General features: G+C 50.5%; 7 protein-coding genes across 7 annotated transcripts; 1 reads left to right on the top strand and 6 right to left on the bottom strand.

The window, feature by feature from the left end:
- Positions 1-82: 82 nt before the first annotated feature.
- BC939DRAFT_453504 (putative MRS4-protein of the mitochondrial carrier family) lies at positions 83-2,263 on the bottom strand. Its single transcript, XM_051555932.1, has 3 exons — positions 1,928-2,263; positions 1,270-1,492; positions 83-901 (listed from the first exon to the last, which is right to left on the bottom strand). Exons 1-3 carry the CDS (start codon positions 2,057-2,059, stop codon positions 330-332), a joined length of 927 nt encoding a protein of 308 aa, XP_051411492.1. The 5' UTR covers positions 2,060-2,263; the 3' UTR covers positions 83-329.
- A 1,946-nt stretch (positions 2,264-4,209) lies between these two features.
- BC939DRAFT_503740 (uncharacterized protein) lies at positions 4,210-6,760 on the bottom strand (the record flags this gene model as incomplete). Its single annotated transcript, XM_051560436.1, has 3 exons — positions 4,210-4,492; positions 4,603-4,714; positions 4,834-6,760. The coding sequence occupies 3 exons, from the start codon at positions 6,758-6,760 to the stop codon at positions 4,210-4,212; spliced, it is 2,322 nt and encodes a 773-aa protein (XP_051411491.1).
- Positions 6,761-8,044: 1,284 nt separating this feature from the next.
- BC939DRAFT_453496 (AIG1 family-domain-containing protein) lies at positions 8,045-10,474 on the bottom strand. The gene is made up of 5 exons (XM_051555931.1): positions 10,149-10,474; positions 9,937-10,020; positions 9,436-9,515; positions 8,769-8,891; positions 8,045-8,616 (listed from the first exon to the last, which is right to left on the bottom strand). The coding sequence occupies exons 1-5, from the start codon at positions 10,446-10,448 to the stop codon at positions 8,148-8,150; spliced, it is 1,056 nt and encodes a 351-aa protein (XP_051411490.1). The 5' UTR covers positions 10,449-10,474; the 3' UTR covers positions 8,045-8,147.
- A 1,039-nt stretch (positions 10,475-11,513) lies between these two features.
- BC939DRAFT_178522 (uncharacterized protein) lies at positions 11,514-13,693 on the bottom strand. The gene has a single exon (XM_051550430.1). The coding sequence runs from the start codon at positions 13,569-13,571 to the stop codon at positions 11,655-11,657; it is 1,917 nt and encodes a 638-aa protein (XP_051411489.1). The 5' UTR covers positions 13,572-13,693; the 3' UTR covers positions 11,514-11,654.
- On the bottom strand, positions 13,694-14,243 carry BC939DRAFT_178546 (uncharacterized protein). Its single transcript, XM_051550432.1, has one exon. The coding sequence runs from the start codon at positions 14,140-14,142 to the stop codon at positions 13,816-13,818; it is 327 nt and encodes a 108-aa protein (XP_051411488.1). The 5' UTR covers positions 14,143-14,243; the 3' UTR covers positions 13,694-13,815.
- Positions 14,226-15,069, bottom strand: BC939DRAFT_178534 (uncharacterized protein). The gene is made up of 2 exons (XM_051550431.1): positions 14,653-15,069; positions 14,226-14,555 (listed from the first exon to the last, which is right to left on the bottom strand). The coding sequence occupies exons 1-2, from the start codon at positions 14,917-14,919 to the stop codon at positions 14,310-14,312; spliced, it is 513 nt and encodes a 170-aa protein (XP_051411487.1). The 5' UTR covers positions 14,920-15,069; the 3' UTR covers positions 14,226-14,309.
- Positions 15,070-15,992: 923 nt separating this feature from the next.
- Positions 15,993-21,048, top strand: BC939DRAFT_178457 (uncharacterized protein). Its single transcript, XM_051550429.1, has 3 exons — positions 15,993-16,292; positions 16,390-20,489; positions 20,609-21,048. The coding sequence occupies exons 2-3, from the start codon at positions 16,419-16,421 to the stop codon at positions 20,939-20,941; spliced, it is 4,404 nt and encodes a 1,467-aa protein (XP_051411486.1). The 5' UTR covers positions 15,993-16,292; positions 16,390-16,418; the 3' UTR covers positions 20,942-21,048.
- Positions 21,049-21,514: the final 466 nt, after the last annotated feature.

Here is a 21,514-nt window from a genome sequence, read left to right as displayed (position 1 = left end):
ATGAATTTCACTGTCATACACATGGTAGCAAAAGGACAGTTTGATGCTGTTGTTGTTGTTGAAACGTTTATGTATAGATATCACTATATTCACACGAACAAAAAAAAAAAACTATTACCTATCGTACAAGAGCTGGGGATGCATCACTTTTGGGGGGTGAAAAGGAAGCAAGTTGAGTGGAGTAGAGAAAGAATGTATAGACAAAAAACAATATAAAACACTTTTTTTCATGATAAAAGGACAAGATCGGATGGGGAATAAGGTCGAAGAGAGGGATAGCAAAACACAAGAAAGCAAGAGCAAGAGCAAGAGCAAGAGGGAAAAGACGCTCAAGTCATGATCGGCTGCTTGTCCAAGCTGTCGCGAGTGAGCAAGAACTTTCCATATTCGTACACGCTCCAGCAGATGGCTGTCGATGGCATATGGCTCAGGACGCGAGGCTGAAGACCCTTGGCAAAACCGGCGAGTCCCTGGCGCTGATAGATCAATCTCCATGCCTCAACGAGACCGTTGCAGTTCCTTATCCTCAAATCCTTAGATTCGCCACGCGTCTGAAGCAGGGTCTTGGCAACGTCCAATGGTGTGGTTGCAGCAGCGGCAGCGGCACCAGCGACACCTCCAGCCATGATATGGGTCATGGGATCGTACTGTCCTGAAGGGTTGAGCACCTTGCGCAGATATTCGTAGGTGGCGAACTGGATGGACTGGAAGGGGATGGTCATGGTCAGGGTGGTGGGATATGAAATGTAGAAGGCCCGGAGCCCCTCGGCCCGGTAGACCTTGCTTGCGCACTCGGCAACACTTCTGTAGACGGATCCATGGACCTGCATCCTCTGCTTGATCACGTCAAATGGGTTCATCAGAGCATCGTGGGCGATCGTAGCACATGCACCGGCAGAAGCTAGAGAATAAAGTGTGGCGGTTAGTACACGCTCGTTGATAATGACTTTGAGAGATGAATGAGGGGCCGTGAAATTGTGAGCACCACAAACACACACACACACACACACACACACACACACACACATAAACACAAGCTGTATCTTGAGGCAAACGGTGGTGGTAATTGTCGTTGTTGCTGTTGTTGTTGTTTTGTTCACTTTGAGCCTTTCCAGCCCACACCCCATCCTCCCACCCTCTCTGGCAGGACTGATCGATTACGTTTGTTTGCATGCATGGCAGTAGAGTACAGTCCTCCCAGCCAGTACAGATTATCTCGAAAACCATACTAAAGCTGTGTCTATTTGGGGTCCTGTCAATTGTGCTTACCTGCTGCAAAAAGATGGTGTCCAGTTGCGTTACCGCCAAAGGCTTCCTTGGCAGCCTCATATGTGGCAAAATAGAGAGCGTGAGCGGGACCAGCACCCATGATCACGGAGTTGACACCCCTCCACAGGGTTCTGGCGCCCTCTGTGGTTGAGATTCTTGAAGCAGCGTTGATAACGCCGCTATAGACTGCCTGGGGTGTGGGCTGGAGGATCTGCATACGGGTCTATATGGTGCAGTATGTAAAACGGATCGAGTGGTTAGAATGATGCTATTCAATACAGGTGGGCGAACACTCAAGATGTGTAAGATCGTGGCTCATTTCTGATTCCGCTTGACTGATCGAGGCAAGATTCATTCTGTTGTTGAATCCACTCCAGGTGCGATCTGCTGATTCCACTGATCAGACTCGCTTGACCCTCTTTTTATCGCCACCAGCACAACAGTTGATCCCTAGTGTACTCGTCATTCTTGAGGTCTGTATTTCCTAGGCCATAATGTACACCAAGTCCTGATGCTGCACATCGGATCGGTCGCTCTGCAGAGTCTCTATTGTCCTGCAGCACTCATATCATGATGGTATTGGCACTGATTCCCGGTAACAGCAAAACAGGCGATGGAGGAGCAGAGAGAAAGAATGAGGATGAGGATGATCGTTTACCTTGATAGAGTCGACTGGGTACATGACGGCGTGCTCGGCAACACCAGCAAGGGCACCGGCCATCAGACTTGCGGCGAGGGAGGAGTTCTCGGGCAGGGCCTCGTATTCATATTCGACATCGGCTTGGGTCATTTTTCTAGCTTGCGGTGGGGAAGGGAGAGTTTAGGTGATGATGGAGGGGATGGGGGGTGGATCAAGTAATAGGAGGGACTAAGGGTCGGGGGGTATCCTGTCGATGAAGAGAAGTGAAGAAGAAGAAGAAGGAAGAGAAGGGAGAGGGGGAAACGGAAAAGGGAAAAGCAGGTTAGTGGTGGGCACATAAATAAGGAAAGTGGAAGACTATCTGATTGATAAGGAACGGAGCGATCGTACACCCCGTCCGGTCATTCGCCGACGGGCCCGCACAATCTCTTGAATGAGCCGCGCGGGCGGGGCTCGAGTGACTCTTTTCTCTCGTCCTGCAGCCTCTGCAGCGGCGCCTTCCCTCGCACTCTCGCACCCTCGCACCCTCCCCGTCCACGCTGATCGATGGGATGCAAACAAAGGACTTTGCAGAGGGAATCTTCGTAATCAATCTCGCTGCTGGGAGCATAACCAAAAACAGAGTTTCGCACTCTTCTGCAGCGATTTCACATGGGTGAAATAGGAACCCACTCCCACTGCTCTTCACCGTTCACTTCCCCCCTCTCCTTTGTTCCCTGCCGACAGTGGGGGGAACCCACGGAACACAACGAGAGGGAGCCCCATCTCACCCGTATTCGTGGATAAAGTCGAAGCAGCCCCGCCTGCAATGAGGCCCATTGCGCAGCAGGGGGACTCTATCTGATCGAACGGCCACCTGGGGTCTTTGATCCGAATCAGACCTTGTCCCACACAGTTAAAAACGAACTGTGTAAATCTGATAACATCCAAGGTATTTTTCCAGGTCAGGTTTACCCCGCACGCATCTCTATCCCTCTTGGTTCCTCAAAGACTTTTTTGTACACGTTTTGAGCCCCACATTTTTCCTTCCCCCGCTCCCTCTTTTTTTTTTTTCTGCAAGAGAGAGAGCTGCTGTTTTCGATTTGTTTGCCAAGGCTACAAGCTGAGCAAACCTTCTTTTTTTTTTTTTTTTCTCTTATCCATCTTTCTGCATGATGCCAGTCAACTGGCATTCGACCATCAAAGATAATCCCTCCAGGTTCCTATCGCACGCACTCTCTGCTCACATCTTTCTCTCCCCCTCCCTCAGAGGATCTCTTCGGCCGCCATGGTGGACCCGCCTTGTTTTTCCCTTTAATGTATTGTTTGGACAGAAAATACATCCACTGCGCGCTATACATGTACGCCACTGTCGTCATATCCCGTCACTTGTTGGTCTCTTTACTTCCCGCCACTCCACAAATGGCGATCTGTATGGGGAATGGTATGGTGGAAGGAGATCGTTTGTAGCTGATTTACCTTGAGCAATGATGTAGAAGAAAAGGGTGCTGGAACAATGTTTCAGTTGCTGAGTGAGGCCGATCTGTTGAGAGGCACGAGTGGATGGGAAGGATGTGAGGTATTCGAGGGGAGCGGAAGAAGAGGTTGAAATGGAAAGGTATAGAGAGGGAGAGAGAGAGAGAGAAGAAGAAAGAAAGAAAGAATAGTTCGTCAACAGCTGGCTCTTTCTTTATCAGATCGTTTTTTCCCCCCTGATCCTCCCTCGCCTGCCCCCCCTCTGCGAGTGACTCCACGGCAGTTGTATATGGATGACCCACCACAGTCAGGGACGAAGGCGGGTTGCTGAGGATGAAAGTATACGCCATGCTGCATCCGCCAAAGTAAGGTTATCAGATCGAGTGTTTTCTTCCCCCGCTATTCGCCCAAAATTTTTATCAGATTTTCGTTTCGCTCTGACTCGGGACTAAGGGCCTCGTGCTACTAGCTCCACGCTTTGATCGGCTGCTGGCTTCCTTTACGCCCACGTCGCAATCCCTCGACCCAAATCCTTTAATCCTTTTCCCCCTCCGCGTTATCAGATGCGATCACCCGAATGCTTCGCTACAAACCCTTTTTTGGCAATCAACTGGGCCTTACTATCACTGGCCCACGCACTATCCTCCAGCTCTCGCACCCGGATTACTCAAGAAACCAGACATAGAGAGACCCTTCCGCTGCCGATTTTAATATTAGTATGCAATGCGCAGTATATGAATGTATGTAATAAAATGACTCTATTCTATCGAGAATAGAAACGCTCCTTTGCCCCCCCCCCTCACCTGTAGGCTTGTCCTACACAACCTACACAACACTCCATTTCTCTATGCGGCGCGACACTTGCAGTACTCCTCCGGTACCTTGGCCTGCTCGCATGTCCGTCCAGGGTTCAGTTCCTCATCAAACAGTGTTCCGCTTCTCCACGCGCCGCCGTCCACATCATCGTCGTCTCCTGCCTCGGGCATCGCTCCAGAGGCCAGCATCTTCAGCGTCGCATGAATCTCGTATCCGGTCACGAGCGACTGTTGGTTATGCATCAGACCGCGGCTCAGACTGGGGTACTTTTTGGTGACAAGCGGCGGCAGAATAACTGACAGATATGGGTTCCTGAAGAAATAAGAATAGTAAGTTGTCAGTGTATAGTTCTTCAATATTGGTGTATTGGTTGGTCATCCATACAAGGCGCCTGAATAAAAAAAACAAGTGCAGTAACTTACATGTGCTCGATGCGTCCGTTAGGAGTGAACATGAAATTAATGCCCATATGAAGACCATGGTCTGCCATCATAAAGATAATGGTGTTCTCAAGTGTGCCATCCTCCTCCATTCCTATGGGATGCGAATAAAAAACCAAGAGTCGTCAATGATCGTATTCTGTACCTCTTGCCTGATTACAAACCACCCTTTTTTTCTTTTTTTTTTCTTCATCCATGTGCACAACATCATACCTTTCATGAACTTTGCAAAATCATTGTCCAGCGTCAACAGCACCTCGCCTGTACCCTCATGTCCCTCAATAAACGAACCCATCTGGAACCATGGCTGATCGGGGTATGCACGTCTGAACTGGTTCATGTAATCCAATGCGTACTTGTGAACATTGTTGCCATGGAGACATCTGGCCACAATCGAATAAGGCCCCTCAAAGTTCGAGAACGGGTTCTTGTCCAGTGCGTAGTACGGAGGCAAGCAAAAGGGCGACTGCAGCTCATGGTCAAAGTACTGCGAGGTCGCAATTCCCGTGTATTGAGTTGACCAGTCCTCACAGTTGTCCTCCACCCTCGACGTGATATATCCTCCCTCATGAAAATTCTTCCAAATCGGAAGTGCTGCAGGGTCCAGGCGGTCTGAAGCGTTGGTATAGACAACACGCGAGTTGGCATCAGTGTTGAATCCCACAGCATGATAACGGAAGAATTCATGCAGCTGCGGTCCTCCCTGCGTAGTCTTGTCGAGACTGGCGACAACGGCTGCGGTCTTGGGCAGCTTACGGTAAAACTGTCTGCGTGCTACCGCATCCATGAACAATACCATGACATTGGGCTTCCTCGTCCGTTGGCCATGCCCATCAGTCTCGTCATTCAGAACATCCGCCATTTCCTGCTCCACAGTCGTGGTCTCCTCCTGTTCCTGACGCACCTTCTCCACTGTCCTGACTCGCTCCAGCACAGCCTCGTCGCGGACGACCCGAATCAAGATCTTGGAGACACCGGCCTCACAGTGGGCAACGAGCGACTCGACACCATCGTCGTTCACGAGCACGGGTTCGGTGTAATCACGTCTCTGTGTCCGTTCCACGATCTTTTTGTTGTACGTGTGCATGATCTTATCCGGGGCAGGCCATGACTTTGTATCCGGCAAGACATCATACGTCGGTTGCTGTCCAGACGCCTTGAATTCCTTGTTGAGGCAATTGATGGTCAAAATGCCGTCGTGGGACCATTCCGCATCGATTCCTGTTATGACTGGGCAAGAAAGCTGGCCCGTCCAAAAGTTCTGGATGTAATTCGGCAAAAGATCCACAGCCGGAATATTAAGACCATCCCATTCGCACAGCTGTGCTCCTGCACGGGTACCATGGATCAAATGTGCTCCGTTGGCTCCGATCCCCCAGATCGAGTGGTAATACATCAACATGAGCGTCGTCACGACCGTGGTCCCCATGATGTTCATGGTCATGAAGCGTCGGAACTTTGGAGGCGACATCTTTCGGCGGCAGAACAGGATCGATTGGATCAGTCCATTAAGCGGCACCAGGATGACCAGGAAGACTAGCATGTTGTAGGCGCCATGGGTCTCAAACGACTCTCCGTCGTCCCACTTTTTGAGCGCAAAGAGGATCACGGCGATTCCGCTGAAAAGGGAAACTGCAAAGGTCGTCGACATGGGCGTCAGCACAATCATGGTGAGGGCTGTCGTTAGACAGAGCACCGATAGGACCAGGTTCACACCAAGCATCGACAGATGGTCTTTAACCCATTCGATATCGCCTCCTGCAAGCGCCTCAAGATAGAACCATGAAAAGAGCGAGATTAAGATGACGATTGCCAAGATGCGAATTGAGACGACTGTCCTGGTACTAGGATTCTCAGCATTGCCACTGCTGTGCTGTTTGTCCTTGTAAGAGGTGGGGAGGAGCGGATTGAATGGACTGAAACCGTCTTGTTCCTGGAATTTGTTGGATTCCTGGCTTGGGTTTTGCTTGTGGTTGCGTCTCCATGAAGCGGAGAGGTGTTCGTCCGACTGATGGATATTGTAGGCCGTCGAGGCAGAAGTTGGGGTGCTGAAGTGTGAGGAGAGTGGTTGTGGTGAGGGCGATGGAGGGGTAGAGGGCCTATACGACGGCGGCGAGGAAGGGTTTCTGCCGTTCTCCATGGTAGACTGGGTATGGGGAGAACGAGCGAGGAAAGGGGACGAGAAGAAGGACGAGGAGTGGGGCGGATGAAATTAATGAAAGTGTGAAAATACAGTATATATGAAGAGGATAGCAAAGTGGGAGGAAGAGAGGAACGGGAGAAAGAAAACAGAGAAAACAGCCAGGAAGGGTGGAAGTCGAAGAGCGAAAAGGCATTCCCGTTTTAGCTCTCAGCAAATAAACGACGTGGGCCATCCCAGTGGTCCCTGGGCATGTAATTACCCTCGCAAAGATACCCAATGGTCTCTTCCGGGCCAAATCCTCCGTCTGTGAATCTTTTATCCGTCGGAGGCCAGCAGGGGGGCTATGGCTGTCTTTTTTTTTTTTTTTTTTTTTTTGAGAAATAGAGCTCCATTAACCAATGGGCACTGTGCAGATCTGCGTCGAGAGAGAGAAGCTGGATATGCTGGGTGTCGACACTCTGACATCTTCTCCTGTTCCTTGCCATCGTCGGTAGGAGGACGTGTGAGCGAGAATCCTCTTGGCCACCTTAGGGCTGCCCTCGCCCTCTGTCCCTCCGCCGCTTGTTGTTGTTGTCGTGTGAGATGGAAGTTGAACCTTGTTGGTGGGTTATTTTCGACCCATACCTGTTCCCTGCAAAAAGAGGGGGGAAAGAAGGCTAGCGTGGATCTTTTATCTGCTTGTGCATGCGGCTGTCGTGTGTTAGGTCAAGTCTAATTCGCCCTCCACCTGGGCCACCCGTACCCAAAATGGCATGGCCTCTAGACTATACATACACATAGCCTTTGTCCACACACACACACACACACACACTCACATCTAAATGGGATCCATGTGCCATCCCTCCTCCCCTTTATGGATACCCTCTCTCCCCTCATCTAAATGGCATATCTCGCAAGATTCGGTCCCGCTTTGCAGTTTGCCTTGGCAGATTGAGTCTAATCTCTACTAGCTTCATCCGCAGTGCGCAGTTTATTTGTGCCAGTCTACTTCAGCCATGGATGCTAGCGCCCAGTTTTGACTTCGCCTCGCCTCAAAGTGCACAGCAACGGCCTCCCAAGTGAAAGAACTTTATTTCACCCCCATACCTTCGTTCTCCTTCGGTCCCCCCAAGCAAAATGAAGCTTATCTCTCGCCTTCCTTCGTTCCCAGGCGAATGAGCCTCAAGGCGCTAACACATAATCCATATCCCCCTTTCTTCCTTCCTTTCTCTCGCTTCAATGCTCTTTAACAATACATCGATACATCTCGCTTCTCTCCCTTTCCTCTCCTCTCTATGCATTCGCTTCAATAGTTGGAATAGATAATATTTTTTTTATTGGAACCAGCATGGTATGGTTTCTATGTCCTTTTTTTTTTGCATTCTCTTTCGCCTCTTTGCTCTGCTCACATAACACTGCAGACATTCGCAACCGCCCTCGTTCCCGACTGCACCATCTGTGGGATCGCCGATGCTGCAGATCGGATACTGTGGACGATAAAGTTGTCCTGCACAATGCCCGTGCGGTTGTTCACCTCCTGGAAGAACGTGCACGTAAATTTTTCCCTACGTGCGCCTCCCTCGACCGACACCACGGCCTCGTACAGATCCATGAAGCAATCGCGTGCGTATTGACTGTAGCGTGTGTCCCGGTTCGAGAGAAAGACCAGTGGTGGGTGGTATTGCAGCTGGAACCACTGGTGGATCACCTTCACGAATCCGTCCACGGGGTCCGTCAACGCGTCAATGTTCTCCTCCAGATAATCCCTCTGGTCCTCGTCCACATGTGTAAAGACAATCACCACATGCTTCCAGAATTGAGGGCCCAACAGCCGCTCAAACAGCCTCAGCATGTTCTTTGTGTATTCATCCAATCTATATGCCAGTACGTACAATGACAAGTATTAATATACGTTGTTGTTGTTTTTTCTTCTCTCTCTTATTAGCATTGTTCTCTTGATGCCCTAGTCCTTCAGTTCTGAACAATTGAGGGTTCGAAAGGCGAAAGGAAAAAACATCTTGGTTACCTGGTGTTGTGGATATTAAAGACAAGCACGAATGCGCTCACTCCGTGTGAAAGCGTCTTGAAAAACTCGACCATCAGATGAACATTCTCCACATCCTTGTATGTCGAGTCGCACATGCCAGGCCTACGAATTCAATCAAAGACGTTGCTGCGGTTAGTATCGCGATTCAACCGTTAATGTGACAGATGTCCTGAGTGGTACAAAACATCTATCGCAGAATTCTTCCTGTTCTCTCCTTCCGCACTATGGAATATTCCTTGCCTCCTTGCCCATCCAGCTGATGTCCCTGTTTGAGTATGCGTAATAGTCCGTCCAGAGTTCAGACACCTGCAGTGTCGGATATGACACCTGTCTGTGTGCGGACTGGGTCGGAAGATGACGTGCAACATCACAAAAGGAGCAAGATCCTTTTTGGTCTTCCCCCCTCCCCCGCCCCAGCTTGAAGCCAGGCGTATCTTTTTTTTCTTGTTTTCTTTCTTTTCCAGCGCGATCCATGGCGAAGTCAAAAAATAAAAAATAAAAAAAACGTCTGCCTGTTTTGTATCCCGAACAGTACTGTATCAAGGTTTCCTGCTCCCAATGTTCCTTGAGGCGTTTTTTAAAAACATGAATCGGTGTTGTGAGCGAGAAGCGAGACATCTTCCTCCGAGAGCTTTGCAGGACTTACGTATCAACAATATGAACCGTTCGTCCGACCTCGGGCAGCCTCCAGTGACGGACACAACTGCCGATTTGTTGCGTTACAGGCTATGAGTGGGATAGCCACAAAGAAGAACATACATACACACACACACACGCACATAAAATGCATAGTTGAGGTGAGTTAGAAGAGTAGATCAAACACAGAGAGCAACAGTACCACTGAGGTACTTTGATGTGCCCGGCATCTTTTTTTTTTTTTTTTAATGGCTTAATGGCGGTGCTGTTATCGTTTTTTTTCTTTTTCTTCACAGCCCTCCTCAGATGATCAATTGGTCCCTTCCAAGGAAGGTGCCAGAAAAGATACGCTGAGAGTCATTGATGATGATAATGATGATGACGATGAGGATGATACGGAAGAAAGTGCTCCTATGATATATTAAAGAGAATAGGGGAAAGGAAGAGAGAAAGAAAGCGAGAGAAAGAGAACGCGCGCGAGGGAGGAGGGTGACCACCTGGGTTTACTTACACCGACAGCACGTCCTGATTGGAAAAGAGGTTCCTGAATGATCGAGTTCAAGGTTGAGGACTTGCCATTGCCGACGGCGCCCATCTAAGAACAGCAGCCGATAGAGTTTTTGAACACAGACCAACGAGGCCAGGGTCAGTATGGATGCGTGGGAGAAGAAAGCGAAGGGCAGGAGGAGATCACACATGAAGCGGGGGGGAGATCGTCCGTACCACGGCAAGGACAATGTTGTTTGCGTCGTTGATCATGGAGGAATGACGCGTGGAGGGTGGGAAGGAGTAAGGAGCGGGGGGGGAGGAGGTAAGGGCTTGGAGGCGAGCTATGCCTGAGAGAGCAGAGGTACTAGGCGAGAGAGGGAATGAGGGAGTGAAGGGATGGAAGGGGTGGAGGAGCGAAGGAGTGAAGGAGTGAAGGAGTGAGAAGGAGGTGTGGACACAGAACGAAGAAGAGGTGCAGTGGTGGCAACAAGGGGGGAGGGTGAAGGAAGGACAGGGAACAGAGAGCAGAGCCATGACCTCAGATGCATGTACATGTACTTGTACATATTACTAACAGCTCAACTATGGGGTTGCAGGGCTAGAAATGATGAGCGTAATGTTGATAGTCGACCCATTTACGTTCAGGGCTGGAGAAGATCTACCTTATTCTTCCCGTTGAGAACAGTGAGGGGCATGCTTTTTTTTTTCCTTTGAATTGGCGGCACTCAGTCGTTCTTCAGCAGCAACAGGATCTGATCCTCGAACGCAGCTCATGCACACGTACACACAACGCTTCCGACGCGACGGGCAATGTTTCTTCGCGACCAGAAATGAGAAACACGTCAATGCAAGGAAGCAATTGACACGAGAGAATAAAACAAAATACGAACATACCAAACCACTTCTCCAGCCCTGGCGGGCCTGTTTGTCAGCTCAACAGAAGCCAATGTCGTCTTCTTAGACATTAGACATATGTAGCTTATCATTGAGATATACCCGTTGAAGCATGGCGGGCGAATCCATTCCCCTCCATGCTTGGCTCTTTAATATTGGGATGTCAAGACGGACATTTGGGGTCTTCAGGCACACGAGTAATCTTCAGGGACGATCTGGACAGAAGTGATCAGCAACATCGATGTTCCATGAGTTTCTATCTGATGCGCTTCTTGTTCTTTTTGCGTCGCTTGCGCTTTATGAAGATAGAGATTGAACCTCTTACTCGAAAATAATTGTCCAAGGGCAACGACATCTCGACGCAGACACCAAGAAGGAAAAAGAAAAAACCCTACGCGTTAATGGGACAGATATCAGCAAAGGACCTCATGCAACAGTGGCCACAAGAAAAAAATGCCTGCTAGTGGGAACTGCGGCAGGCAAACGGTGGCAAAATTACAATTGCTTCGCCTTTGTGTGCCCACGCCATGTCATACAACCCCCTTGGTCAAAAAGGGCGACTAGAGACGCGCCATCTTTCCCATGTCGCGTGCAATGTCAGCCATAATACGTGCTGTTGTATATGTTGCGATGAATGGTGATTATTGCTATTGTTATCACTATTACGGTAGTAAATATTATTAGGTAGAAGTAGAATAGTAGATAGTAGATAGGTAGGGCATCAGAAAAATGAATAATATAAATGTTACAGAAAGATGGACCCTACACAACCTAGTCGTGAACTCATGCATGTCATAAAATGTTTCCTCGGTATCTCCAGCCACCCTCCCCCTTGTGCTCGGCGATTTACACAACATTCCTCATAGGGTTCTTCGCGTCCGAATCCCACCACCACGCCACTCCGGCCTGTACCCCCGTCTCAACCATCCTCCGGCCCTTTTGCACTTCATCCCGGAGCCCACCCCACCAAGCACCTGTGCCAGCGAGGATACCACCATCGCTAGGAGTGGAATTATTGTAGTATGCAAGGTCTGGTTGTTGCTGTCGCTGCTGCTGCTGCTGGTACATCTGATTCTGGGATGGCTCGTACGAGTTGTAGTAGCCTTCGGAGGAATACTGTTGTTGCTGATACTGTTGTTGTTGTTGTTGTTGTTGCGGTTGTTGCTGAGTGTGAGGCTGTTGCTGTGGGAGTTGCTGGCTCTTGTCTCTATTGCCCCAAGGAAGCGCCGGCAAAGCAGAGAGGGCGGGAAGGGCTGGCAAAGCAGGCAGAGCTGGGAGCTTGGACAGACTGGGCAAGTACGAGCCCGCGACTGAGGCAGCGTTCGAGAGGGTGGAGGTCGCCGACGCGGCAAACGGGTTTCTGGCGCCGTAATTGTTGTTTTGGTTCGGGCTATTGTTATTGTTATTGTTATTGTTGTTGTTGTTATGGTAGGACGACGATTGATAATTGTAATTGCTGTTATGGTTTGCAGTGTTGAGCGCTTGGCCGCCTTCATATGAAGATGTACTGGGGTCGACCGAGCTACTGCTGTTATTAATAGTTGGTGCAGTTGTGTAATAATTGTTGTAGTCGTACAAGTTGCCTTGGTCTTGCTGCTGGTAATGCTGCTGTTGATTATGCGTCTGCTGCTGCTGCTGAGGGAGGACATGCTGGTTATGCTGCCAGAGATCTGCAATCTTGGTCGAGGCAGTCGCGAGTTTCTCGCTTGCAAACGTTGATGTAACGGCCAGCGTGCTGGACACATAGCTCGCAGCGACCTTGGCTAGCTTGGGGGCAAAGGTCGCATGGCTCTCGGTCGACAGTCCAGGGGAACTGGCCTTCCCACTTCCGAACCGTGAAAAGATGGACCGAGAGGGCCCGTTGAGCATCAGAGGGTCCGCCTTAGTCTGGTTTGGCTGGGGTGTCAAATCCACAGCAGAGAATGTCGATTCGTTGGAATAATCCGCGTTGACGACGCTGTAGCCATTGACATTGTATTGATTAGGATTGTATTGCTGGTAAGGGGTATGCTGTACTTGTTGTTGTTGCTGCTGATATTGCTGTTGGTGTTGGTAATGATGATGATGATTATGATGATGGTATGAATGATCCTGCGGTTGCTGCTGGGGCTCTACGCTATAGGTCGCAGGAGTCGGGCTATATGAGGGGTACCGATGAAGTGCCGTTGTTTTTCTGGTACGATCTGCTGGCACTGTAGATGCTGATAATGATGTGGAGGAAGGGGCTCCGTAGAATGCAGGAGTCGCGGGGATGGGCGCGATTGGAGTCTGTTCCTGTGAATGGTGCTGGCGATGCTGCAGGGAGTAGTGTGCAGGAGGGGCCAGAGGAGTCGGCGCGGACACTACAGGCACCTGAACCATCGGAGCCTTTGTCTGGGTTGGTGGCAACCCAAAGAGCGCAGATATGTCGGCTTCGGAGGGCAAGGGGGCAGCAGCAGAGGGAGCACACTGGCGCTGCTGGTGATGCTGCTGAACAGGGTCCTCTGCGGCCGAGGCGGTGAGAGTGGGGTCGAACATTATGTCAAAGGGCGAGGGCGTCTGATCAGCAAAGGGAATTGCAGCAGCGAGATCGAAGGCGGAGGAGGAGTGCTGTAATGGCGGCATGATGGTGATGGTGAAGATGATGATGAAGATGAAAGGGAGGAGTGGAGGAGGAATGAGGAGGGATGAGGAGGAGAGGAGTGAAGGCCGTGAGCAAGCGGGATGAAGGAAACTATTAACCAGGCTGGTGCATGGTCTCTCCACCCACGCAACAGTGAGCATAAATAAACACTATCCACTCTGCGCTGTAGTTACCCTAGTCTAGCACGCACCCGCACACAAACATTCCCTGTGTATTCAACTCCCGCGCGGAGGGAGGGAAATCCATGTTTGTCTCTGGCTTCTTCTCGCAGGGAGAGTATTTTTATCTGGGGTCGGATCCCAACAGCCATCCAAACAGAAAAAAGTCCGCGCCCAGGGGTTATCTTACATCTAATATGTTTGAGTCGCCTTGGTCCAATTCCCCCTAGACCATTTCGTTAATTACCGTAGTGCTTAGCCCGGGCCACCTCTCTGCTTCTGTTCGCCACTTCCGCGGATGAGCATTCCAACTGAGCCTTCTTTGCCCATCCTGACCTGACACTCGTACAAAAACATGTCTCTCTCTCACCCAACTGCTCTTTTGCCAATTGCTATCATAATGATTTTTTGCATCGAACCTTCTCATGCTCAGCCATGCAGTTCCATATGAATGTATGAATGAAGTTGGCACGCCATTCGATATATCAAAGATCTCAAAGCACACTACACACTGCGATCTTTTTTTTTTTTCCTTTTTTTTCCTTTTTCCCATCTACGCGCGTCGTGTTCTTGTATGTGTCCGCAAAACAAACAGAATGCACTACAGTCCATTCTTTTATTCTTCAGCTGTTGTTACAAGTTGTTGTTGATGTTGTTGGGGGAATCTACAATAGTCCGCATGGGCGGATATCCTACTAAATGCTGCACTCATTCCATGGTTCAATGCTGTTGGGCTGCAAATGCTTGACATGCTTTAAGTTGCTCGAGATAGAATTGACATGCGCCCATATCGTTTCCGTTCACCTCCAGACATTTTGTGAAGGCCTTGGCGCTCGCATCGCATGATGTTGTTGCACTCTGGACTGCAGCATTGCTGTAGTATGCCGGTTGCTGCTGGTACTGCTGCTGCTGCTGCTGTGTTTCTGGTACTTCTGCCTGTGCCGATGATCCGCCACCGAACATTGACTATGAAGAGCAATGAACAAAAAGCATGGAGTAGCAATATGTTAGTATAGCGCAACATTTTTCTCCATAGTTCTTCTTCAAGAGCGGCAGGACTTACAGTAATGCCATGGCCGACGGTGTGTCCGATAGTAGAGCCGACAGCGACACCAGCGGCAGTAGACGCCATTTGGCCAAACAGTCCGGGCTGCCGGGGTGCAGGATGAGCCATGGATGATGGTTGTTGTTGCGCAGGGGACATCTGCTGGTGTTGCTGTGGAGGTGCCGTGCGCGCAGGCGGAGGTGGAGGAGGTGCCTGGCGCGAAGGCATCGTCGAGGCCTTACGGGTTTGCTGAGAGGGGGCAGCGCGAGCGCGAGAGCGGGCCATGATCTAGGTAGTGCTGATGAGTGTCCTTGAAGCGCTTGGTGTGCTGTTGTGAGGAGGCGTATGTAAAAGTGAAAGAAAGATGTGCTTGTAGTGGGTCTAGAAGAATCGCTGCAGCCCTTTTATGACCTTCCAAAGCACTTAATAAAAAAGGGAAAAAATGCCCAGTGTTCTCGGCGGTTCCTAAGGATGGCCACGTCAACTGGTCCTGCTGCCCCATTTGGTTATTTTACGAGAATAGATCAACGCGTGGATGCGTCAGCGTCATCCGGAATCCGGGTTGGTAATCTTGGCTTCGGACGTGAGAATGTTCTATTGAAGAAAAATATCTGCTTCGGCCGTTGTCATATCGTTTTGCGCCCTAAGCATTCTTGAAATCAACAACTAACAAACTCGCCATAGATCTATATCTTCTTTAGATCGATGCATAAAGACAAAGAACGACCTAGACTGGTGTATCTTGCCCTCTTCCAGGTTGTTTGGAACCCATCACCTAACCTGCATGCAATCCTGTGTTTGCCGTTCATGGTAATGTGCACCTGCGTTCATGTCCAACGGTCAATGTTGGAGGACGGTCGCCCTTCGAGTTTCAAGTTAGGAGTCCTGAGATGCAACGCAGTGCAGTGCAGCAGCATGTACGCTGGATGCAGTTACTGGCCTACTTGTTTCCTACTGCTCTCAGACACCAAACAGCAGCGACTGCATCTCTCGCTCAAGTCTATATTTATCGGCGCCCTATTGAATTACATGACTTTCTGACATCCTTTGGATGCTCTTGTTTGCCCTGGAAGTGCATCAACCCTTTTTCTGCTCCTCCCGTCTGTTATTGCAAGACAAGTTCCTCTAGTAACTCTTACCAGAGCAACTGCCGTTGTTTGGGTATATTTTTACACTAATGCGCACCGTATGATGGCATGGCAAATGGGTCTCCCACTGCGACGACGACAACAGGCGGGGCCTTTTAGATTCTGGTCCACGCTGTCAGACCATCCCATCCGAGCTTCTCGTCCCTGACCATGATCCTGTGTCTCTCCTCCCCTCCTTTGACTTTCATTTGACCCTTCCTTTTTTTTTTTCTTTTTTTTTTTCCTTCACTATTCTCCTTCAGTTGCTCTCCACTTTCTTTCCTTTTCCTTTATTTCGTTCTGTTCTTGTTATCCGCTGCCTAAAGCAATCCCTTGAGCAGCACCCACATCTCATTCCTTTGTGCATTCACTCCTCCCATCCCTCTCATCACCCGCACACTAAGCGATCCCATTCGTCGTCTTCAGGGACAATTCCTCCCTGCTTCCACTCTTTCCTTGTCACACCAGCCTCACTTCACTGAAGCTCATTCGACCCCTGAAGCTTTTTGTCACACCTTGGTCTAGGTCCAGGTAATATAATGCTACGTTTGCTTGACCTTTAGACTCCAGGAACGCTGAGTCAACTCCGTAACACATTGTGGCCCTCTTATAACACAGAGTTCAACAGAATTATAGAGACACACCTACACCGATAATATGGCGACGATGTGGTCCCAGGATCGGACCTCGATAGGCAGTCGAGGGTCAGACGCACGGACAGGATCACCAGCAGCTGCAGAGGCCAGTCCGGTACCTCCATTGCTGGACCAACACCTTCGGCTCCTCTTGTCGCCTGTCCCAGCTTCGATGGCTCAGGACTCATCCAAGTCAGCGGCAGCATCGTCTTTGTCATCCTCATCATCGCCCACCACAGTTACACTCTATCCAGTCGAAGCTGTTCCTTCGCATCTTTTGTGCGCCATTTGCACATTGCCCTACGAGAACCCAGTCCACTTTTTGCCGTGTTGCCACGTCTTTTGTCTCGAATGCATCCAGCTATGGATCGGAATGAACTTCGGTGACGATTTGCTCCAGAGCGAACTTCGAAGGGCATATCCTGCCGAAGGAGATGTGGTTCCAGGAGATGAATTGGGCGCTCTTGCTGGATACGATGACATGCTACAGCAACAACCTCTGCAGCAACAATTCATGTTTGAGCTGGCGAGAATGGGCGGCTCTCGATCCCGCACTGAAACTTCAAACTCGAACCGCAATTTCTACGAGTCGTTCAATCACTTTTCGCCTGCTCAGCAACAGCTTCTTCAACAGCAACAAACACAGCAACGGATTGCAGTGCTGCTGGAGAGCAGGGAGATGCCGAAGTGTCCTATGTGTCGGACCGGTCTTCATATCAACGGCTGGGACAGGATTGAGGAGCAGATCAAGGTCCCGGTCACTATCAGTCCTCGACCCAGGCCCTCAAGCAATACGACCGGAACGGCGCCTCCATCGTCTTCATCGGACTGGCTTAGGCGGGGAAACACCGCTCAGGGGCAGAGACCGGTTTCAGGAGTGGAACGACGGCGTGTGCGACCAGACAGGTTTGCTCCGAATGGGCTGTCTAGAAGGCGCGAGGAGGCCATTGGCGAAGAAGAGGAAGGCGAGGACGAAGAGATTGAAATGGAGCATGTAAGAACAGTAAGGGGTCGCTTTACCAATGTGAACACACTGTCTCCACACTCTTCACTGTCGTCGTCGACTTCGTCGTTATATGGAGCTCGCAACGACAGGACGCAACCACTGGTCCAGCCCACAGTACAAGCGGACGGACGGTCGTTACGGCAGACCGTGCTTACTGGAAACGACGACGAAGAGCTGCAGAGTCCCACAACGGCGGTTATCGGTCGGCGTCCAAGCGAATGGATGCGATATCAACAACGACAAGTTCAGGCCCACCAGGAGCGGCAGCAGGCAAATAGATTGCAGACCAATGCAACTTCAGCCCCAAGTATCTCTCAGTTCGATAGACTTTCAGGTCAAAGCGAGGCACCTCATTCCTATGCCATTGCAGATGACAGGTACAATGAGCAGCAGCAACAAATTCGCCGCCTTTATCTCGAGCAGGAGAGCCAGGAAGAGCTCCTACGGTCGTTGACAGCGCGTGCAGCTTCGATTCTTGAGGAAGAAGAAGAATCCAGGAGGCATGGATCAGACTCAGGTTCCTCTGTGTTTGCCAGCAATGTTGAAGGAATCACGGACCAACCCTCATCGGAGCAGCTAGCCACACAACTCAATCGGCCTGGAGGCCAAGATGAGCGAAGCTCTGGAAGCAGCGAGGACACTGAGAGTGGAGTTCAAAGGACACAATCTCGACAATCACTGCTTCAAATTGACACTTCTCTTACGCGGCCAAGCGTTCAATCAAACCAGAGCTCCTCCACCCACTCTCGTCAACTTAGTCGAGGCAACACTCATCCACAAGCCAGAGAGACAGAGCAGGATGCCAGAGTCCGCCGGACCAGCGTCGACCATTACTCAGACCACCATCCTGAATCGCCAAGCAGCTGCACGGATGAAGCTGCAAATGACAGCGATGATAACGACAGCATCATCAATGCTATTCAGCAGGGAACGCGTGCATGGGCGCAGCGCCCCTCGAGCCTGGGACTCGGTCTGGGTGAGAATCAGAGGTCTATGCCTCTCTCCTTGGATGATGCAGAGGGCAATACGAGTATCTCGGACTCAGTCTCAGACTCGAATCAATCACCTTCTGCACAGCACTCCCCCGAGCTCCCGACCTCACCATCCAACGGGTCTACACTTTCATACGGAACGTCGTCCACGTCTTCTCCGAGCATCCAAAACAACTCTTCGATCGGAACTTCATTCTCTCAGCGGTCATCAAGCCAGCCTCAGTGGGAACGACACTCGCTTTCATTACAGATGCCCGTTATGGAGGCAGGGCACACCGGGTTCGGAGTCTCGGACTCGGTGCCGACAACGGCCAGTGTGACCATGAACGAGCGCGAGGATTATACAGAACAGCCCTGGAGAGACCACAATGTGGAGACGGACGATCGAGAGGTCAGCCATAAAAGCTCTATCGATGGTCTTTGTGCGGGCACTTTCGGTACTAGCGATGTAGTCTCTTCGAGCTCGTCCATGTTGCAGAAGGGAAGCGACACCGCTGAGGAAGGGGGCCTCGAAGTCGACTCAACAGAAACAGTGGCAACTCAGGATGCTACGCTGCAGACAGGTTCTATCCAAGGCTCAAGTTCCGGTGCCGCTCTTGGCGCCAACCTCGTTACTTCCCCTGGATCTAGTCACAAGCCCTGTTCATCACCGATATCACCTTTGCTTCGGGATTTGCATATTCATAGCCCAGTCGCGACGGCGCAAGGGCCCATGACTACCATTGCAGATATGCATATCGATCCGGAAGTTCTCGCACGAGCACGGTCGTGCTCTGTAACCTTGACAGAAGATGATTTACCGAGCAGTGCGAGGGGACATCCCTCACCAATCGACTCTCCGATACCCACGCCCTCCACTGCAAGACCACGGCACCGCTTCCCAGCTGGTATCAGACTTGCTGGAGAGGAGGGAGAACAGACAGAGGAGGAACAGACAGAGGAGGAACAGACAGAGGAGGAACAGACGGAGGAGGAACAGACGGAGGAGGAGGAACTGGCGGATACAAGCGATGTGGACGGCGCACATTTGAATCCCGAGCAGGACAGCCCCATAGGAAATGCAAGAGTCCCAGCTGAAGGGGAGCACTTGGAGAACGAAGGGAATACGCCGCCTGCCTTGCACGCTGAATCCCATGGAACTGGTTCATCAGCGGAAGTTGCAGGCGAAGATCTGCTAGCAACAAATCTTCCAGCAGAAGACACCTCCGTACCGTTCACTGCTGCCATGTCTCAGGAGAACTCTGCTGTTGCTATCCAGGATCCACTGTCTGCAGCAATCTCCAATCCCGAAGAGACTTTGACCGCACCAGAAAGTACGGGTACTATGGATTCGGATCGCGCCGATACTCATTTGATGACGCCTCTCGTCCGACCATTCCGAGAGAATATGTCTTCTCCTCCGCCATTGCCTCTGCCATTGCCAGTAGCAGTAGAAGAACGGGATATCGGGTCGACACTCCATTCTGAATCATCCAACGTTGCGATCTTGACGGCTACAACCGAACGCGTGGACCAGAACGTGCAGCCGATTGGCGTCGGTGACAGCCGCAGGACCTCGATAACTGGAGGCCTTGACGTCGAGCCTACTTCATCTCCCGCTCCGTTTTCAGCCCCATTCTCGTTGGGTATGTCCTCCTCTCCACTCGACCATCCAGAAGAAGATGAAGCCCTGACCTCAGGGGTGCAGGAACATGTCCAATACCGAACACTGGTCCGGTACCAGCCTCGACTCCCCAAGGCCCATGTGATGTCGGATCTGATCTCGCAAATCCGTGTCGAGTGTCCGCATAAGGATGCGGGGTGCACCGGTATCATGGAGATGCAAAAGGCTCTTCAACACGGCCGCGACCAGTGCCATTTTAGAATGGTGATGTGTCCGAGACCCCGCTGCGGCCTTTGGATGAGGGCGGATCAAATTGTAGAACACGTCCTAATGGTAGAGTCTGGCAGCAACAGTGCTGGCACGACCAGTTTGTCCCCGTCAGCGTCTTCTTCAAGCTCGTCACCCTCGACCTCAGGCCCGTCTCCGACCTCCTCAGTTTCGTCCGCACGCTCGACAGGCCGCGGAGCTGGACTTGGTCTGCAGCAGCGTCAGGTAAGCATCAATGTGAGATTTTGTCGCTGACGGTTGTTTTTAACGGCAGATGTCATTTTCTATTCACAACGTAACATCATTTCACTAATACGTTTACATGTTTATGAATATGTTTATAGAGCTCTCGAAGCCAACACAGATCACTTCGTGACCAGAGGAATCAGTCTGGTCTTAACGGTGCTCCCAAGGCACCGTCGCAGGCCCAGCAGCTCCGACAATTTTCCTACAATGAGACGGCATCGACCTCTCCCAATCCATCGATCCTGCCCTGCGCCGGATTAACGTGGGAACGCGAACAACTCACTCGCGCGACTGGGATTATTGGGCAGCTGACGGAGGAGAACACGAGTCTTCGGCAGATGATCCGGCAGCTCACACAGCAGAATGCCAAGCTGATCAAGGACAAGGATCTTTGGCAGCGATATACCAATATCAGCCTGAGGCGTGATTGAAAACTGTAGCAGAATATGAAATAGAGCAATACCTGTATACCTTTTTTTATTTTATTTTTTATTTTCTTTATCAAGAGACTCCAGTTGAAGATCATTTTTTTTATATTCCTCCTTGTCGATCATACTAGTCTATACACTCCGCAGTTTATATACACACACACACACACACCATACTATACTATTCAACCCTGGATTATAATACCATTTTCGCTCCCTAAACGCGTCCGTTCTTGAGGAACCTGAACTCCTGATCTTTTGATTTCATAGGAAACGCCGCGGTCATTGAATAAGAACTGTATTTATTTATTTTTTTACGCCTACGCGTGTGTGTGCGCAAAATAATAATATTTTTTTTAGACGAGGATCGCCCGTTAGGATATATTCCCAGGACTTTGGAATCAGGACAAAAGACTTTTCTTTCTTTCTTTCTATTTTCGAGTAAATGCGTACACCCCATACACATTCCATTCCATTGACCGATATCGGGGCTGACTAAACGTTGGTCGAGTTGTCTGCGGAGTAACAATGCTGCAGAAACGGAGATTGGTTTTTCACACATATTCACAAGGGGGC

Source organism: Gamsiella multidivaricata (assembly GCF_025024155.1).
Source record: "Gamsiella multidivaricata strain RSA 2152 chromosome Unknown BC939scaffold_38, whole genome shotgun sequence".
NCBI classification, from domain to species: domain Eukaryota; kingdom Fungi; phylum Mortierellomycota; class Mortierellomycetes; order Mortierellales; family Mortierellaceae; genus Gamsiella; species Gamsiella multidivaricata.
Note: the sequence above shows the minus strand (reverse complement) of the source record. Positions and strands in the feature narration are given on the sequence as shown.

Excerpts from the sequence above, each read along its gene's own strand:
- BC939DRAFT_453504 (XM_051555932.1), bottom strand. The coding sequence starts at position 2,059 with ATGACCCAAGCCGATGTCGAATATGAATACGAGGCCCTGCCCGAGAAC. Across the intron at positions 1,493-1,927 it reads ACCCAGTCGACTCTATCAAG|ACCCGTATGCAGATCCTCCA; the intron begins GTAAACGATCAT and ends TGCACCATATAG. Across the intron at positions 902-1,269 it reads ACACCATCTTTTTGCAGCAG|CTTCTGCCGGTGCATGTGCT; the intron begins GTAAGCACAATT and ends TTTATTCTCTAG.
- BC939DRAFT_178457 (XM_051550429.1), top strand. The coding sequence starts at position 16,419 with ATGGCGACGATGTGGTCCCAGGATCGGACCTCGATAGGCAGTCGAGGG. Across the intron at positions 20,490-20,608 it reads TTGGTCTGCAGCAGCGTCAG|AGCTCTCGAAGCCAACACAG; the intron begins GTAAGCATCAAT and ends ATATGTTTATAG.
- BC939DRAFT_453496 (XM_051555931.1), bottom strand. The coding sequence starts at position 10,448 with ATGGCTCTGCTCTCTGTTCCCTGTCCTTCCTTCACCCTCCCCCCTTGT. Across the intron at positions 8,892-9,435 it reads ACGGTTCATATTGTTGATAC|GCCTGGCATGTGCGACTCGA; the intron begins GTAAGTCCTGCA and ends TTGAATTCGTAG. Across the intron at positions 8,617-8,768 it reads TTTAATATCCACAACACCAG|ATTGGATGAATACACAAAGA; the intron begins GTAACCAAGATG and ends ACTGGCATATAG.
- BC939DRAFT_178534 (XM_051550431.1), bottom strand. The coding sequence starts at position 14,919 with ATGGCCCGCTCTCGCGCTCGCGCTGCCCCCTCTCAGCAAACCCGTAAG. Across the intron at positions 14,556-14,652 it reads CCGTCGGCCATGGCATTACT|TCAATGTTCGGTGGCGGATC; the intron begins GTAAGTCCTGCC and ends TGCTCTTCATAG.
- BC939DRAFT_178546 (XM_051550432.1), bottom strand. The coding sequence starts at position 14,142 with ATGGGAAAAAGGAAAAAAAAGGAAAAAAAAAAAAGATCGCAGTGTGTA.
- BC939DRAFT_178522 (XM_051550430.1), bottom strand. The coding sequence starts at position 13,571 with ATGCTCACTGTTGCGTGGGTGGAGAGACCATGCACCAGCCTGGTTAAT.